This window comes from Colletotrichum truncatum (assembly GCF_014235925.2).
Source record: "Colletotrichum truncatum strain CMES1059 chromosome Unknown Contig_0008, whole genome shotgun sequence".
NCBI classification, from domain to species: Eukaryota; Fungi; Ascomycota; class Sordariomycetes; order Glomerellales; family Glomerellaceae; genus Colletotrichum; species Colletotrichum truncatum.
The window spans coordinates 2,384,584-2,401,298 of NW_027222405.1; the positions used below are offsets into that span (position 1 = coordinate 2,384,584).

The 16,715-nt window shown below is 54.0% G+C and overlaps 4 protein-coding genes across 4 annotated transcripts; all 4 read right to left on the reverse strand.

Annotated features, from left to right (window-relative positions):
• Positions 1-3,292: 3,292 nt before the first annotated feature.
• On the reverse strand, positions 3,293-6,716 carry CTRU02_212124 (GTPase activating protein; the record flags this gene model as incomplete). The annotated part of the gene is made up of 3 exons (XM_036725047.1): positions 3,293-5,312; positions 5,427-6,037; positions 6,096-6,716. 3 exons carry the CDS (start codon positions 6,714-6,716, stop codon positions 3,293-3,295), a joined length of 3,252 nt encoding a protein of 1,083 aa, XP_036583212.1.
• A 3,777-nt stretch (positions 6,717-10,493) lies between these two features.
• On the reverse strand, positions 10,494-11,680 carry CTRU02_212125 (uncharacterized protein; the record flags this gene model as incomplete). The annotated part of the gene is made up of 2 exons (XM_036725046.2): positions 10,494-10,932; positions 10,989-11,680. The coding sequence occupies 2 exons, from the start codon at positions 11,678-11,680 to the stop codon at positions 10,494-10,496; spliced, it is 1,131 nt and encodes a 376-aa protein (XP_036583211.2).
• Positions 11,681-12,880: 1,200 nt separating this feature from the next.
• Positions 12,881-13,044, reverse strand: CTRU02_212126 (uncharacterized protein; the record flags this gene model as incomplete). The annotated part of the gene is made up of 2 exons (XM_036725045.1): positions 12,881-12,901; positions 12,943-13,044. 2 exons carry the CDS (start codon positions 13,042-13,044, stop codon positions 12,881-12,883), a joined length of 123 nt encoding a protein of 40 aa, XP_036583210.1.
• A 1,898-nt stretch (positions 13,045-14,942) lies between these two features.
• CTRU02_212127 (acetyl esterase) lies at positions 14,943-16,041 on the reverse strand (the record flags this gene model as incomplete). Its single annotated transcript, XM_036725044.1, has 2 exons — positions 14,943-15,016; positions 15,081-16,041. The coding sequence occupies 2 exons, from the start codon at positions 16,039-16,041 to the stop codon at positions 14,943-14,945; spliced, it is 1,035 nt and encodes a 344-aa protein (XP_036583209.1).
• Between the last annotated feature and the right edge of the window lie 674 nt (positions 16,042-16,715).

The window sequence follows — 16,715 nt, forward strand, 5'->3', positions numbered from 1 at the left end:
AAAGTCTAGAAGTTCAGGCAGATAAGCCAGAAAGGTGTGTGTGTAAGGGTAGAAAGTTGGTAGCAGGTGGAAGGAGAGGGAAGGGGAAGAAAAAAAGACTTTGTGTGTGTGTGGTGCCGTGTGCGGTGCGCCAGGCGGGAGAGAGAGAGTGATGCAAATGAAGATCAAGAAAGGAGCATGCAGAGTCCACAGGGGCCGTCCGTGCCAACGCCAGCCCTGCAGCAGCGAAGGAGAGCAAGCACCACAGTCGGCTCGTTCTGGCAGAACAGTGACGCTCTTCGCTCCAAAACAGGACCTGCTAGCCGGGGCGGGAGGGCCCACGCAGCAGCAGGAGCTTTCTGTCCCTTCTCGCACTGTTGCTCTCTCCCTTGCTCCCCTTTTTTTTTCCCTTTCCCTTTCTTTTCAACCCTTGCGATACATTACACACTACGTTGTGCACTACGTACGGATGGGTACCTTTTTCCTGTCGTCCGCATCGCTGTGCTACCTGGGTTTACAGTACTGCCATTTCAAGGTAACTGTTTTGTGGTGCTCCTGCAAAGCGCTGGGTCATTGTCCATGAGGTAGCACTATGCATTATACCATCCAAGCTCCACTGGGCTGCTGCTGCCGGCGAGGGGCCCCCCCTGGCTCGGTCGGAGTGTGGCTAGTGTCCGCCGCTCCAGCTTGGTTCCGCACACTTGATGACGCAAAAGGTGTGCCACAGCAACCAATCGACAATTGTACCCGAAGGTTACCTATCACTGACGGCACTGCAGCACCCAATGACGAGGTATCGTCGCCGTCCTCGCTTCTTCTATATACGCCGCACCATTAGACCACCCCATCTTTGGCGTCATCCCCCCGTAGCTGCGTGCTTTTGGACGCTAGTGATGCAGGCGGCATGTGACGTCCATCACGCCTTTTCTACGAGTCTAGACCTAGCTGGCCCGGCTTTTGCAGCAGCATGTTTAAAATAGGCTAGATGAGAGGGGACCAAAAAAAAAGTGTTGTGTTCACCATATCATCATAGTAGTGGCTGTGCTAGGTTGGGGGGTAGGTAAGAACTGACAAAAAGCCTGAAACCATAGCATTTTTTGGTACACGATACTGCTGTCATGTCTTGAATTTTTTTTTCTTTTTTCTTTTTTCTTTTTCGGACCTTCTGTCTTTATCCCCTGCCACAGCTGTTGGTATCCGTGGCCACAATAATGCATGCTCACTCTCACGCATGTTGTCGTGTTCTTTTCTACACCTCCCAGCCACAGTTGACAAGACATGAGTTCTTTAAAGTGGTTGAGGTAAGGTCGACGCAGGCATGGCCCTAGCTCCCAAGCTACGCTGTAGCGTATCGTATCGTGACCCGTCCACTTCCAGCCCCTCCTCCTCAGCAACCAAAACCCGCGATATCACCATCAACTCCCACAACTCCGCCGCCGCAATCGCTGCTTTCAATGCGTTGCCCTGGCTCCTCCGAGTTTGATGCGAGGAGGGCCCTACTTTTATCATCTCCGATACGGTTGCATTGCCAACACACCTACTCCAGAGTAGATCTCCTCAGATCCTAGCTCCGACCTGAAAACCCCGCCCGATGCACGACCGTTGCGAGGGTTACGAACCTTCAGACGAACCTGCATGTGAAGAAGGACTTGCCCCAGAAAACCCAGACCGCAAAATAACAGCAGACCAAGTGCAGCTCTAAGTGAGGGAGCACATTAACCCGCCTCTCACAATTCGTTGTTGGTGTCCCACGCTGTCGAGACGGCCTACCTCTCCGTCCGGTGCGGACTGCGGTCCGGGCTTTTTTTTCGTTTTTGTCTCTAAGCTGCCCCAACAGGACGGGAGCACGTGCTCCTATCTACATCGTTCTTCCCGCCGACACGTGTCAAACGCCGCCCAGACTCTATACCAGACGGGGAAGGAGGAAACAAGAGGATTGTGATCAGACTGACTGCCTCACAGAGGGGGGGAAAGAGCGAGGGGCGGGAATACAAGTTGCTCAGACGCCCAGGTCATTTCTGGCACATCTTGTCACTGACAGCGTCACCCTTACCCCCTGGTCGGTTGTGCCTTATGTTGCAAGACAAACCAAAACCAACACGGGATCCTTCAGAAAGGGTTTTTTAACCCAGCTAATAGTATGTCTCAGAGGGGGGGGGGGGGGGGGCCTGCACACCAGTAACACTCTTATCAATATTCACTTCGCCTAATGCCCCTCTTTCCGCTTGCGGGAGATAGACACAGATAGAAGGGGAAGACGTGGAAAAAAAAAAAAAAAAAAAAAAAAAGTTCTTCCATACGAACAATCCACAAAACCTTCATATTAAAAACAAAAAAAAATACACTCAAAATGCATCTTTTCCCGAACAAAATCCACTCCTGCCACAGCAACCCATCATCAAGACCAGCGTATCCCAGTCTCAGGTTCAGGTCGCGCGCCACACTTTCACATGCAAAACCACCCCCAGAGAGAACCCCCCCCCCTCCGTCCATTTTAGGAAAGGCAATTTATCTTTCCCAAAAGCTGAAGCTCTCCACTCACACACATACATACATAGCACACACATCCACACTTCAAGAGCGTTGTGCACCGCCACAGGGGTCCAACAGCCAAAAAACTGAACTGCAACGCTGAGGAGGGCTTGTCTCCACTTCCAAATAGGGGGGAGGAACAGGGGAAACCATTTGACTGTTTCGGCATCCTTCCATGACAGGCATCAAAGAGCACTAGTGCTATCATCCTGCGCAAAACAGCTGCCAGCGTCATTATCACGACTCGGAATTTCAACACAAAGATGACTCTCATATCATGGTCTCAATTCTGGTTTAACTAAAATGTCCTACTGGTAAAGTTATCTTGTCTGTTCTCTGTTGGACTGACTCTGTGTCCCGTACTCCGCCCGTCTGCCCTTGAATAAGAGAAAACAAAAAAGGGCAGCCAGGGTAATAGAAAAATAAAAATAAAAATAAAAAAGATCCCTAATCATCAAGACGAATATCCATTCGTCATAGGAGTGGTTCCTCAACTCCAATGCTATGTGTAAGAATAGAAGTGTAAAAAAAATGAAGGGTAACAGTCTAGAATGCAATGGCTTTGAATCAGAATAATACTCCTCCAACACGGAGCGCTCGCCAGCGTCCGCGGATGCAAAGTGTTCTCTTTCTATGCGATGAGCAGAACCATGGACAGACAACGAGGCATGGGCGCCCCTTGCGAATGCCATCCTCACCAGAATGCAAAAATGTTCTAGATGCTCCGAATGTCTTCGTTCTGTACCGTAGGAAAGTCGGTGTGATCATCAAGTGCCGTCTTTCATCGTCTCCAGCCCCAAAATCCTCCTCCCGCCGCTGGCGCCGGAGCCGCCGCCGCCGCCGCTGCTGCTGCTGGGGCTGTTGGCGGGCTGGCTGGTTTGGCAGGCTCTGCTGTCGCACCAGTGAGCCGGCCGAAAACGCCCATGGCAGCTGATGCGGCTGCTCCCGCCGCCGTAGGCGCCTGGGCTGCCTCTGCGGCTACGAGGCCCTGCGCCTTGCGTAAGCTCTCCAACTTCTGCTTCATCTCCTCGGCCTCTTGTCTGGCAACGGCTTCAGCGGTCTTTGCCTGGATAAGCTCCAAGAGCAAGGCTTCGTGTTGGTCATCCGTTGGCGGCGGTGGCGGTGGAGGCGATGGTGAGGGAGCAGAAGTGGTAACAGTTGGAATGGTGGAATCGTGTGGCTTAGGCAATGACGATGCCCGCTTGCTAAATATCGATCCTGCTTGAGACGGCGTAGACTTGCTTCTACCCAGTTTCAGCTCCCTCAAGCCGGTGCTGCTCGCTGAGCTCTTCCGGATGGATCCATCGCTGTCATGGCTAGTAGTCTCCGTCTCGGCGGCCGAGACCCGCGCTCTCATCAAGTGTATCTGTTTCTCGAGCCGCTGCTTATCCTGATGCAAGATGCGCGCATGCGAATGAGACTCTCGTACTTGATCCTTAAGAGCAGAAATCTCCTGGTCTAGATCATGTATCTTTCGGTCGTAATTCTGGGACTGCGATACCGCACTGGCGAGCTGGTCCTTGAGTTGCCGTAGTTCCTGTTGGATTTCCGATTTGGACTCGCTCCGTGACCTTTTTACTTCGTCGCTGCCATGGCGCCCAAACCTTTCCTCGACATCATCGAGCAGAGTTGAGAGTTCCTCAGCTGAGGGTCCGACCAGTCCATTGGTCTTGGCATTCTCTTGTGGGTTCTCAGTGGCCACATCTCCCTCGCCTCCCTCGCGTGCCTTAGTTGCGGGGTCATCGCTCGCCTTCAGAGCCTTCAGAGTAGCAACGCTTGCATCTGTGCCGACAGAGTCGTTGCTGGCCTTTTTGCGCAAGCCGTCTAGCAGCGATCGCACAGCCAGTTTGTCCTCTTCGCGCTGTTCTCTCTCTTGCTGTAATTCGCTCGCGAGTTGGGCATGGTTTCGCTGCAATTCGGTCAATGCGGCTAGAAGGTCTTCGATCTGAGTGTGAAGGTATTGGTCGTTCGACTTTTTAGCGCCATTGGCATTGAGAGATTTGGCATTGACGTTGCCGCCATTGACAGGGGCTGATTCGCGGATGGATGCGTTGTCATCGGTGTTGGCAGAATCTCGGGACACGGTGGTCGCTTCGGTGGATGCAGAACTAAGGACGCTGATGGAGCTGGCTTCCATCGAATTGAGGGTGGAAGCCAGGCTCTGCTTGGATGTGCTCCTGCGTAGCATGCTCAGAGGCCGTGACGGAGCTGTGAGGCCCGGGCTCAGGGTGGAGGAGGACTTCGGAGAGATGATGGTGGAGGAAGCCCAAATGCGGCCCAGGAATCGGGAGGCTGCAGAGGTCACGTCCGAGGAACGTGCCGCATTCGCGCTAGCGATCTGTGCGTCTCTGTACCCCTGTTCCAACTGGAGCAATTTCTCGCGCGTGACAATACCAGATAAACTAACGAAATCTTGGACGAATTCGTCTGCGTTGTAGTGGTAACAATCCCACAGGCCTCTGGAAAGGAGAAGTTGCATAACGTCCTCGAGCTCGGTGCACGCTAAAATCCGGGCCTGATTCTTCTGCATCAGGGATAGGGCGACCCGCATAAGGGTCTCCGGGGCCCCCTCGGCAAAGATGACATCGTAGATGCGAAACAGCATTGGCAGGGGACATGTAACGGCGAAAAAGCTGAGGAACCACTGTGAAACATACGCTGGATCGACCTGGAGCTCTTCCAAGTGGTTCGATACTGGTGTCAGGTGCTCGCGCAAAAGTTCTCGAAACTGATAGATGCGCACATGCAGCCCTGACAGGTCTGGCAAGAAACAACTCCGCAGATCATATCGTTCCATCAATCTGTCCATCTCATGGTTAGCTTTGACGTTGCATTCACCCCAAAAAAAAAAAAAAAATAAGATTTCTATTGATTTTGTCCCCTCTTGGAATATTGGGATCAACTCTGACACTTACCGAACCAATACGCAGAATGCCTGCTTATCAGGCATGTGCATCAATAAGGGGCCGACAAGAAAGGCCAGCCCCTGGCAGTAGCCGATCTTTGTATCATAGAGGCTGAAGCATTTCAGCACCCTGCCCAGCATGCGCTGTCCGTCGCCGTCTGGGTCGCGGAACATGTCGACCCCTGGGAAACTCCGGCCCAAGTCTTTGCCAATGGTAGCTTCGTAGGGGCTCGACTCGCCCGAGAACTGCTCGTACTGTTCTTCCAACGCGGTATCCCTGGCGCCCGACATGCTCTGCCAGACAACGCCTCGCAGTGGGGGCGGAACACCTTTGCGGATCTTGTTCGAGAGCAGAGTGGGCAAGCGGGCGGCCGTTTGTTGGTAATCCTTGACCAATGCAGCGTAGAACTCGAGGTCGGTCATCGGTGGCGGAGGAAGCATCGAGTATCGAAGGGCCGAGGGCGTCGGCCCGTTTACCATGTGCCGTAGTTGTGCCATTGACGGCGGCCTGGGGCGATTGGTAGCGGCGACTTGTTCGACAGGCTGTACCTTTATGCTCTTCGGGTTCGTAGCCAACTTGTCGTTTTCTTTCTCAAGCATAGCCAGCAACATGGCGGTTGACTGTGATGATTGTCAGCTCCGTTCACCGTAAGTAAGTAGCAACCAGCTGTGCACCCACTCTGTCTGTGTCTGCGTCTCTGGGCTCTTCTGCTTCTGTTTTTTGCAACTCGTCCCAATTCACCTCTTCCTCCTCCTCCTCCTCCTCTTCTTCTTCCTCTCCTGCAGCTGTGCGTCTCTCGGGATCGTCCAGTACACCCTGGAACGGTACTTTCGTTGGGGAGATTTTCGACACTAGCTCTCCGACCTCGTCGCCCTCTTCGTCCTCGTAGCCGACTAGCTCGTCCTGGAGGTTCCTCGTGGCATCCGCAATAGGCAAAGGGGTTGTTGGGTCACTCGGAGGCGTAGTGTCGTCCTCGTCCTCAACCTTTTGTTGTTCGTCCTTGGCCTCGATATGTGTGCTCTCGGGAAAAGGCAGCTTCTCGATGCGAACGGTGCTAGGCCTCCTCCTTGGAGGCGAGTCAGGGCCAACGTTGGTGTCTATGGTAAGGACAGGCGGTTCTGATAGCCTGACGGTTACCATAGAGTCGTGGGCGAACATTTTGGGAGTTGTCTCCCGGTGGTTGCTCTCCTCGTCGGCGGCGGCTGCAGCGGCGGCTGCGGGTCTCGACTCGGTTTTGGCATGCGTCAGCTCTGTGTTGTTGTCGACTTCGTCATTTCGTTGCTGCAGCGCCGGCTCCATTGGCCAGGCCTACTAACCCCCCCTGGTGGGTGTTTGCGTTGGTATTTTGGAGGGGGATAGCGCCAGCGACTGGAATGTATGCTTGCTGGGCGAAAGAGGATCCCCCAGCTGTGATGTGGCAGTCAAGCAGTGCGCAGCCGCGGAGCAATTCCTGGCGCGGTCATAAAACGCAGACCAAGGCCGGTGAAGGGTTGAAGAATTCGAGGTTCGTGGAGTTCGAGTAAGGGGTTTGCTGTGCCTGGTTGGCGGAGGAAGTTCGGGAGTCGGGTCAGTCGAGTCCTCCTCGACCGCGATGCCCAATGGGTGTGCCGGGAACGAAGTGTGAAGACAAGAAAGAGAGACAGAGAGAGACACCACACAGGGCGGCAAGCAATGCGGATCCGGGATGTGCACAAGGTTGTAGGCAGTAAAAGTGACTGGCAGTAACACAGCAGAGACGCGGTTGGCGTACGACTGAGTGAACTGGATGAGTGACTGACTGACTTGAATGGTGGATGGGCTTGGGGACTGTGAGTGGGTGGCTTTCTCCCGAAATATCTCATCCAACGGTTTCCTGGTAAGAGAGGCAAGGGGGTGTCTGTTGGCGAGTAACGACGAAAAAGCAAGGCAAAGCACAAGGTATCCACGCAACTTCGACCTCCTTGCAGGGTGGCGCTCGGGAAGGAGGAATGGGAAAAGAGAGGTTTTGGTTGGACGGCACTGGAGGGGATTGGCCTGTCAGACGCGACGATTGCTCCTCTAGTTTTATCGTTTCATCGAGGGGCCAAGAGTGCTGAAACGCTGGGGAGGGGGGATTGGTGGTTCCAGGGTGAATGTGGACTGAATATTAGGCAGTTTCTAGCAGTGGCATTTGCAGCCTGCAGTAAATTCAATGGAGCGGCTCTCCGTTGCCTCCAGGCACCTCCTTAGGCTCCTCTTTTTTACTTTTCTCCGTCCTCCCGTGTGGTGAATGGTGGACGGTGGACGGTGGACGGATAAAAAAGGAAGGGCAGTTGAGACTATTCCTTCCTGAGGGGAGTGGAGGGACCACACACAAGTCCAACGGTACAGTCCCGTCTCGTCTGGACTGGTCGAAACCTCCACCAGTAAGAAGGGGGATGAGCCAACACTGGTGTCTGGTTGCTAAGGGATCTTAAGATAGGTTTTACCTAGCTACCTAGCTCAGGTAGCTACAAGCGCCGTGATTCGAGTCACCTAACACTACCGCAGCCTACGTTCCGGCTGATCGGGGTTGTGGAAGACAAGAGAAAAAGAAAAAGGGGGGGGGGAAAAGCCCCCAAAGGTAAAAAAAGAATAAAATAAAATAAAAAAGAATGCGGGATGTGCACAGGGGCGGAAGGGAGGGGGAGAGGATGATCAGATGAGATGGGGTTGCGCTGGCAATGGAGAACTGGTGATTCTCGACTGGTCTGGAATGAACTAAGCGGTCAAGACTTCTCAAAGACATCATAGAGTATGTGAGATATCTCCCTAAATCTAAAGATCTTGAGATAGAGCAACCACATAAATTATAGAGACTTGTCATAGGCCTTGATCATTCAACCCATCCAATCTCCATACTGCATAGATTAACATGATTGAGAGCGTGGTATTATCCGTACTACGGAGTGTAGGTACGTACGTGTAAATGGATTGGGTGGACATCAGCAGGCTTTGATGACAACATCTCATAAGCCGAAGGGGAGGGGGGATGAAGGGGCCAGGGGGGATTCAATTTCCCAGGGGCAAAAGAACCATAGCACACGCGCCATTTGCCTCCGCCTGGAACTGGGACATGTGTGATGTTGAACTCTCTTACTAAGGGCACAGTTAACATCCCTTCGCTTAACACACACACATACTCCTTGTCCCCTGAAGTTGTTACGCGTCTGTGTCGCTCTTTTGTTCTTTATTCCCCCTATTCAGTCCACAATGGGCATTCAAAAAAAAAAAAAAAAGTGCCAATAGCGCGTACCTGCAGACAATAAGAAAGAAAGGGATGGCAAAAAAAAAAAAAAAAAAGCTCGGATGAGCAAGCCACTTCTGCAAGGTACGACCCGCTAGTGCATCGTCAACATCCGCGACATCCAATCACCTCTCAGCCTGCCTTACATCGAACAAGCTTCCGTAGCTGCATGACCCGGTGGACGCCGCCAACAACCAGCAGCCCAGTAGGACGGACGAACACACGAACCCAAAACGCCCTGAAATTGCCTACGCCAGCGGGCGGGTCATTAATCACACAAAATGTCATTTGCCATTTCTCCTCATTACCCATTTGCCGGGTATTACCGATCCAACCCACAGGCAACGACAACAAAAGGCCAAAAAAAAAAAGTCCAGCCCAACGGCGAGGACGTTCTTCGAGAGTGGAAAGTGGTGCGTATGGTAAAGGCCGAGAGGAGATCATCGCCAACTTGAACAAACCCACCCCGGTATCCAACGTCTCAGATCTATTGTCCAGATCTTGTTCTTGACATCATGAGCTCGGCAAACCCTTCTCTCGAGCCATCCATCGCCCGTCCTTCCAAATGTCCAAATTAATCACATATTATACGCCTGGCGTAATGTAATATACAAATAGACAGGGGGGTGACGGCGTCTTGATGTGCTGCCCAAGGCCCTCGGGCTTTAAACCCACAGACGTTACTGCCTTCTGTTCGGGTCACGTAGTCGACAACAGGCCCCGGAATCCGCCTGACGGGAGATGATGTCCCCTCTCCACATGTGCGCCTCGTAATCCGAGCCTCTTTCAGCTCTCCATGGCGTAATCGAGCCCTGTAAACTCTGCAGAATGCCGCTGGGGAGCGTCCCCGTCTGCATCCTTCCTTCGTATCGTGACATGTACTGTGCGTGAGTCCCCCTTCTGTAAGCTGTGTGTCTTCGTGCACGTTCTGGGTTGGCGTTTTGCCTTCCCCCACGTCTTGATCCCGCCATTTTCTGGAAGTGAACCTTGCTTACTCAGAGCATGCGGCATTCTGCATGGAGTGGCACGGTCGTTGATGATGCTACACTGGTATCGGTTCTCCCGGCCCGAGGAGCGAGTGCCAGGTAAACCTGGGGTAGCTCTTGGGTTTCGGTACTGCATTCCAAGCATTTCAGATAGAGGTCATGCTGACGATGGGAGGATGCAATGTGTTTGTACGGGATTCTTGTAATATTCAAACTGTGTGTCCGCTCTGTCCGTAATCCAGACCTTGCGCCTGAAGGATGTATAATATAACACAATGTGCCGCCATTCCGTCGGCGCGAAACTATGACCTCTATGCAAATCTGCCCAATGGACTCATCATATAACCCCCACCCAGACATCACGCGGCTGCAGCTCTTGAACTGAACATCGAAAAAAGATTTACCGCCAGGTTCATTCTCAAAACTTTTGTTCCCCCCTCTTTCTTCAATGTCGCCATCCCTTTCCTTTTGATCTCTCATGTCACTCATGCACGGCCAACATATTTTGGCGTAGCGCGCACATTTCTCTTGCCTCCATACGTCCGCATCTGCATAATGCGGTACATCTGCGTTATCGTATTACGTGCGATTCGGCTTCGACAGGTTCGTAGTTGGTGGTGGTCTGGCGGGCGATGCCCTTCTCCCATGATCTGGTAGCCCAGCCAATGCAGTGACTGGTCTACCCAATTATGGATACACAAGTCCAATTCCCTCAGTACACATTTTCTGTGATTGGTGTTGTTGGTGAATACCCTGCAGCAGTTCAGGCTAGCTGTGTTGTGCCGTAGCTTGGTGGGTTCCTTCGTCAAGTGTGCTCATCCAATCTTGAGTGCATGGCTGCTCTTCCTAAGACGGGACCATTCCTTGAGGTTGATGAGCTCCTTGCATGTTTTGCATCTGCAAAGGGCGTTGTGCCTGGGCCATGCCAGGGCTTGCCTGATGACCCTGCGGCCGTTGACCTTGTCCCGGTCCTTGCTGGCCTTGCTGACCTTGTGGACGGGCTGGTGTCTGGAAAGACGGCTCCTTTTTCGGATCGGCGTTTGGGAACAGAGCTTGAAGCTTGGAGTAAAGTTCTGATAGGTATTTTGATCGTTCTTCGCGGTCCGTCATCGGGTCCGGATTGTTTTCAGCTAAGTCTCCAGGCGGTGTTTGCAGACGGACTTTGAGAGTCATGTTTAAAGGCGGAGAGGAAAGGTACGCCGGAGAAGGCGGTACTTGAACAGAACCTTTCCTGTCTGCCAATGCCGCTAGGTACGCAAGGTTCGCTTGAAGTCGTCGCATGCAGCTAGTTGTTATGTCAGCCTTAGAATCTAGAGAAAGGTTGTTCGCGTAGGAACTCACTGGCTATAGTCTTGTTGCACAGCAGCCTCTTCTTGTGAAGGTTTCCTCGCCTGCTCCCCCTCGCCTGATGGCGCAGCCTCCTTCTTAAGCTCGCTCAGAGTATGTTGCAGTTGCATGGACTCGAACAATAACTCTTGATTTATTTCCAGCAGTACTGAAAACCGCTCCTGTTCTCGCGACTCGCTACCGGGGCTAAGCGGCGTAGATACCGCCGAAGTGCCGTTGGCAACCGCGTTCTGGGTGTTGGGAGGGAATGTCGGTGTTTGGGGAGTTGTGACAGAGGATATTGAGTGTTGCTGTTGGTGCGCGGCTGCCGTCGGGGTCTGACCATGCGAGGGAGGCTGGGGTGTCGAGAACTGAGACTGCTGTTGCTGGTGTTGCTGAGCGTGCTGTTGCTGAGCATGCTGCTGATGTTGTTGTTGTTGTTGTTGTTGTTGTTGCTGCTGCTGCTGCGGCGGCGGCGGCTGCGGCTGTCCCTGCTGCTGGGGCTGCGTTTGTTGCTGCTGAGGCTGAGGTTGCTGATGCTGCTGATGCTGCGGCTGGTGTTGTTGCTTAGGGTGCTGGGGATGTTGTTGATGCTGCTGCTGCTGCTGCTGCTGCTGCTGCTGCTGATGTTGCATCGCGTTTGTTGGTGAACCGTGGCCCCCTTGCGCCGCGCTCATCGGTCTCTGTGGTGTCGAGCCCAGTGGCATTCCACCCGCGTTCGCCTGTCCTTGTTGCGCCTGCTGTTGCGCCTGCTGCTGCGCTTGTTGTTGCGCTTGCATACGCTGCTGTTGCTGTTGCATCATCATTTGTTGTTGCTGCTGCGGCGTCATGCCTCCGTTCATCGGAAAACCTTGCATTCCGCCAAAGTTGGGATGTTGGCCGCCCGGTGTGGGCATGTTGCCGCCGTAGGGATTGCCTTGGTAGGGGTTCTGAAAGGCCACTGGTACAGACATTGCGGTTAGCAAGCGCGTCTTGTTGGTTAGATGATAAGGAGGTCATGCAGTCGCGTGTTGACGGGTCAATGCTGGATGATGGTGATGATGGTGATGGTCGTGAAATCCCACCCGAAACGGCTTCAACTACACCGTCCCGCCACGACACCCAGTGTGTCCACATTGGGCAGGAGCATGTGACCATGGGCAGCTTCTGAGAACTCAAGGCAGACACAAACCGTCTGCCGCATGGATTGGGCGCATGGAGTGAGAGACAGGACAAGGAAAGGGTGAACTCACTCTGACCATTCGCGGCCATGTGCGGCATGCCGGCGTTCTGCATCATGCCTGCAGGGCCAGCACCCGACATCATGGCGGGATTGGGACCACCGACAAAGCCGGGCTGGCCGCCCGGCATACCAGCGAATTGGTTAGGGTTGTACATCATCTGCTGGCCGGGTTGAGTTGGGACAGAGCCTTGCTGCATGTGAGGGTTTTGGTTTGGAGGTGGGGCGGCGTTGTTGAATGTCGGAGGGACATTGGGGACCTGAAAGCCGTAGCCGGGAGCGTACATGGCTGGGACGGGCTGGGATGGGATGGGCGCGGTGCTATTATTATTATGGTTTTGGGGGGAGGGGCTTGCGGTGACGGGCCCAGGAAACAGGTCGAACGGGGTGCTCAAAGGGAACCTAGTCGATAGAGGGTAGCAATAGACTCAGGCTCCAGGCTTTGCAAGTCAGACACGGCTGGCTGGCTGGCTGATCGGAGGCTGGGCTAAGCTGGGCGGACGAGGTGAGGGAGGGCGCGGCGGCCGCAGAGGGCGAAGTTTCGAAGTGTCGACCGTAACAAGGAAAGAAGGGCGGCGCGCGCGGCGGGAGGAGTGCGTGGAGCGAAAAGAGGTGGTCCTGGCCTGTCCGGGCCGCAGGTTGGCTGGGCTGGATAGGTGGATGGATGACTGGCTGGTTTTGCTGCTGCTTAACGTGCGTGATGAGCAGTGTGGGGAGCAGGGGGTAGGGCAATCAATGGGCCAGGCTATCTCTCAGATAGACAGACCAACAGCCAGCGTGTTGGCCTAACGGGGGCGAACGATTCGACAGGATGGTAAAGGATGTATTTCGAATTAAGGTACAACCATGCATGCGGTACGGATCCGGCTGTCCCTCGTCTGCTCTCGGGGGTGCCTGGGTGAATGAATGGTATGGCGTCTAGGATAGGGCTGGCCTGTTTGTCTCGGTTCTCGTCCGTACTCCCTTCTCTGTAGGGGGCTACTGTCTTTCTGCTTCCCTCTATGGAAGTAAGAGACGGTGAAAAGAGGGCACACGGGGGTGTGGGAAAGCAAACCCGGGGGTGGGCAAAGGGCTGAGAGATGGGTACGGTAAGGAGAAATGGAGGACTAATAGATAGTGGTGCCAGATGGACGGAGATCTGGCGAGAAATGAGGCGTATTGGAGGGAACAAGATTGCTGATGAACGGTTGCGCCGCCCAGGGAATGGGGCCAAAAAAACGCGTCCGGTAAATGGCACGAAGTGAGCCCAGTGAGACAAAACTAGAACATAGGCAGGCCCTGGACAGGCAGACTCGCTGTAACTGGGCTGACGTTTAAATCAGGACCAACTGAGAGCTTGATAGGACGGGATTGTCCAGGTCCCACGAGGATGGTACCTCGAGGGAAACGAACAGGCGAGGAGCGATGAGAGGAGCGGAGAGGAGCGTGGGTGGCGGGTAGGAGATGATGCCGGTACGGTTAAGGTACGGTACGAAGCGAAGCGAAGTGAGCCCGCAGGAGACCAAGGCCAAAACAGAGAGACAAAAAGGTGACCAAATAGCAGATCCGACGACGCGGTGTGAAGTAGTGGTGCGCGTGGAGCAACAGCGGAGAAATTGGGAGAGATAGGACGTGGTAGAGGCGTGCGTGGAACTGGTGCGTTGGTGTATGTGTGTATGTGTGTGTATGTGTGTGTGTGCGTGCGCGCGCGTCTAAATGCCCAGGTCCGTCGCAGTGCAGTACGCAATGTATGAGACGAGGGTGGGAACTTTGTGTGAGAGGTTCGCCGCGGCAGGTATCGGGCGTACGGTTGAGTGTGTGTGCGCGCGAGTTTGTATGGTGTGTGTGAGTGTGTGGTGTCAATGTCAATCAGGTAATCGCCGTAGGGAAAAACGCAGAAACAAATTTTTTTTTATTTTTTGCCTTTGCTTTCCCCTGTGAGGCATCTGGGGAGGGGGCCATGGGGCCTGAGAAATGTGGACACTTGGTCGACCAGGGCATGCTCTAAAGTGGGGTCGCGCCCGAGACTAAGCAAGGGGATAAACCAGTGGTGGAGGCTGATCAAGAGGGCCGAGGTGTGGTTTAGTGGGGATTACTGGCCAATGTCACTCCGTCACAGGAGTAGACCAACTGCCAGTGTCGGGACCCCATGCACCGAGGCCTTTCCAACATCTCCATCGACGCCTAGACAGGGGGGTGTGCCTGCAGCCACCCAGGGTCAAGTACCGTGTCGTTCACGAAAGAGGGGCTGCGTATAGCAATTGAGAATCTGTTGACAAGTTGACCGTTGACCTTGACTGCATCTCCATGTCTCATTGCTGCCGCTTGTGGCTGTCATTGCGCTGTAGGATGTCACTGCGTGTCGCCAGATTCCCCCTTCTTTGTTTATTGTTCCAACACGCCATCTGCTGGACAGGTTGACATGGCTTTACCACGATTGATATTAAGTCACCCAACCGGCGGCTACGTCTGCGCCAAACCAATCCGCGTGGGCTGCCCGGGATGCCATAGAGTTAAACAGCATGGCGTAATTGAGCGGGACGTTGAGGATGAAAATAAATTTATTTGTTGCCGCTGGCGGCGTGGAACCCGACTCGAAATGTTTCGAACATTCCTAGGCCGACCCTGGCATGCGTTTGAATCATATCTGGACCCCATTCATCAATAGAAGATATCAGGTCCGCCTCCCGGCCCTTAGCTTTTGTCCTATGCAACCATCGGGCAATCTTTTACAGACACCGGCCACCAGGCTCCTGTATACTAGTCCCTCCTTAGGACGTGTAAGTCGTGCCATATGCTGAGTTTCCATTGACAACATCCACAAAGTGTTTGGCGACAATCTCGTCTGCCAAGGAGTCTTGGTGTCAGACAACTGTCCAGCAGAGGGATGAACTGATAGAAGCACTTACCTGCACGCTCCGAAGGATGAAGCTCGTCAAACCACAAGAAGCTAGCCTTCGATTCGGAAGAGTCAACGCAGGCTCGAGTAACCGGATCGCATACCCTGTACACGCCCGTCACATTCGCAGGCGAGTCCAAGTACTTGGCCGGTTCCGCATGGATGTCGCTTAGCAGCTTGTGGGCGTCAAAAATGGAGAAGCTTGCGCCAGGCCACCGCTTCTTGACGAGCAGGTGGAAAGGGGCGCCGTAGTCGAACATGGTATTGGCACTGGTCGTATATTCCAGCATCTTGTACTGATATTCCGTCGTGTTGTAGGCCGTCTTGTTAGGCCAGAACTGGCTGTCTGCAAAGCCCCCACGATCAGTCGCGGCGTACAGGGGAGACTGCTCCAATGGCACCAGGTTCAGGAGAACGAAATGTCGCCCACCCGTCTCGTAGACGTGGTCAAACACCTCCCAGATGCAATCCACGTAGGTCGAGATGGTCGTTCCGGGAGCTTGAGAGTCAGTGAGAAAGGCACCATATCCCAAGTCGTTCGTCCCGATCCACAGCGCATAGACCGTGTTGTTCGCCTGCCTGTTCGGGTACAATTCATTGTAAGCAAGATCGGCTTTGTAGGCCGGGATCTCGTAATCTAAAACCGAGGGGAACGGCTGGTAAATGGCCGGGAAATCTCGCGAGATGATCTTGTTCGAGCAGGTGGCTCCGGCGACGGCGTAATTGTAGTATTTGGCGCCCGTGGACTTGGCCACAAATCGGCCCCAAGCATACCCACCACTCGCTGTAGAGTTGCTTTCCGGGAGGAGGGTGCCGGCAGGCGGAGCGGTACCGTTGTGGTTGATGAAGTAGCCCAGCCTGCCTTCGTCAGTGTAGCTGTCACCAAACGTCACCAGGTTCTCCAGCTTCTTCAGGCCACACTGAGAGGCCGCTACCACGGAGGCGAGGGCAGCAATCTGGAGCAGCAGCATCGCGAAGGTCGATCGGAGGAACGGGTGACACGCTGGTCGTCTTTCGAATCCTCTTGAGTTTCTGAGGAGGAGTGAGGGACAGGTAGCAAGCAGCTACTAAGTCACCAAGCCTGCAGGTGGGAAGGCCGTCTTATACAGGCAGCAAGGGCTTCATCCGGTCGCGCCATAGAGTACAATTGGGCCGTTCGACCGACATTCCGGGATTGGGAGGCGGGGATACAGAGGCGGGCAGAGAATCGCCGCCTATAGAAATGGTTAGGCCGTAGCAAGGGCCATAAATCTTCAATTCATTGCCCATCATATTAGCGTTAAGCGACAGGCAGTGACTGCACGTTCGGTCGAAAGAGGTTCCTTTCGGGAAGCAAACCCCCGGGTCTTTGACCGGGGTGACGATGGAAGATGAATGAGGGGTAATTGGGGACGAGTTCGCCAGTAGCTTAGCTCCATCATCGTCGCATTGGGAAGCACTGGTTTCTGGAGGTCGGCCTGCAGGCGGGCGGCGGTGTGGCACATGGTTGATTTTGAACCCTTGGAGGCAGGAGAAGCGAGCAGACGTCATGCCAACAGATCAATCGGGAGCTAGCAGCCGTTTGATTCGTGCTGACCTGATAGCTTGGTTTGGTCCAAGCATGGCAAGAAGCTTATAGCTTGTTAGACTGATATGTACTGCTGGG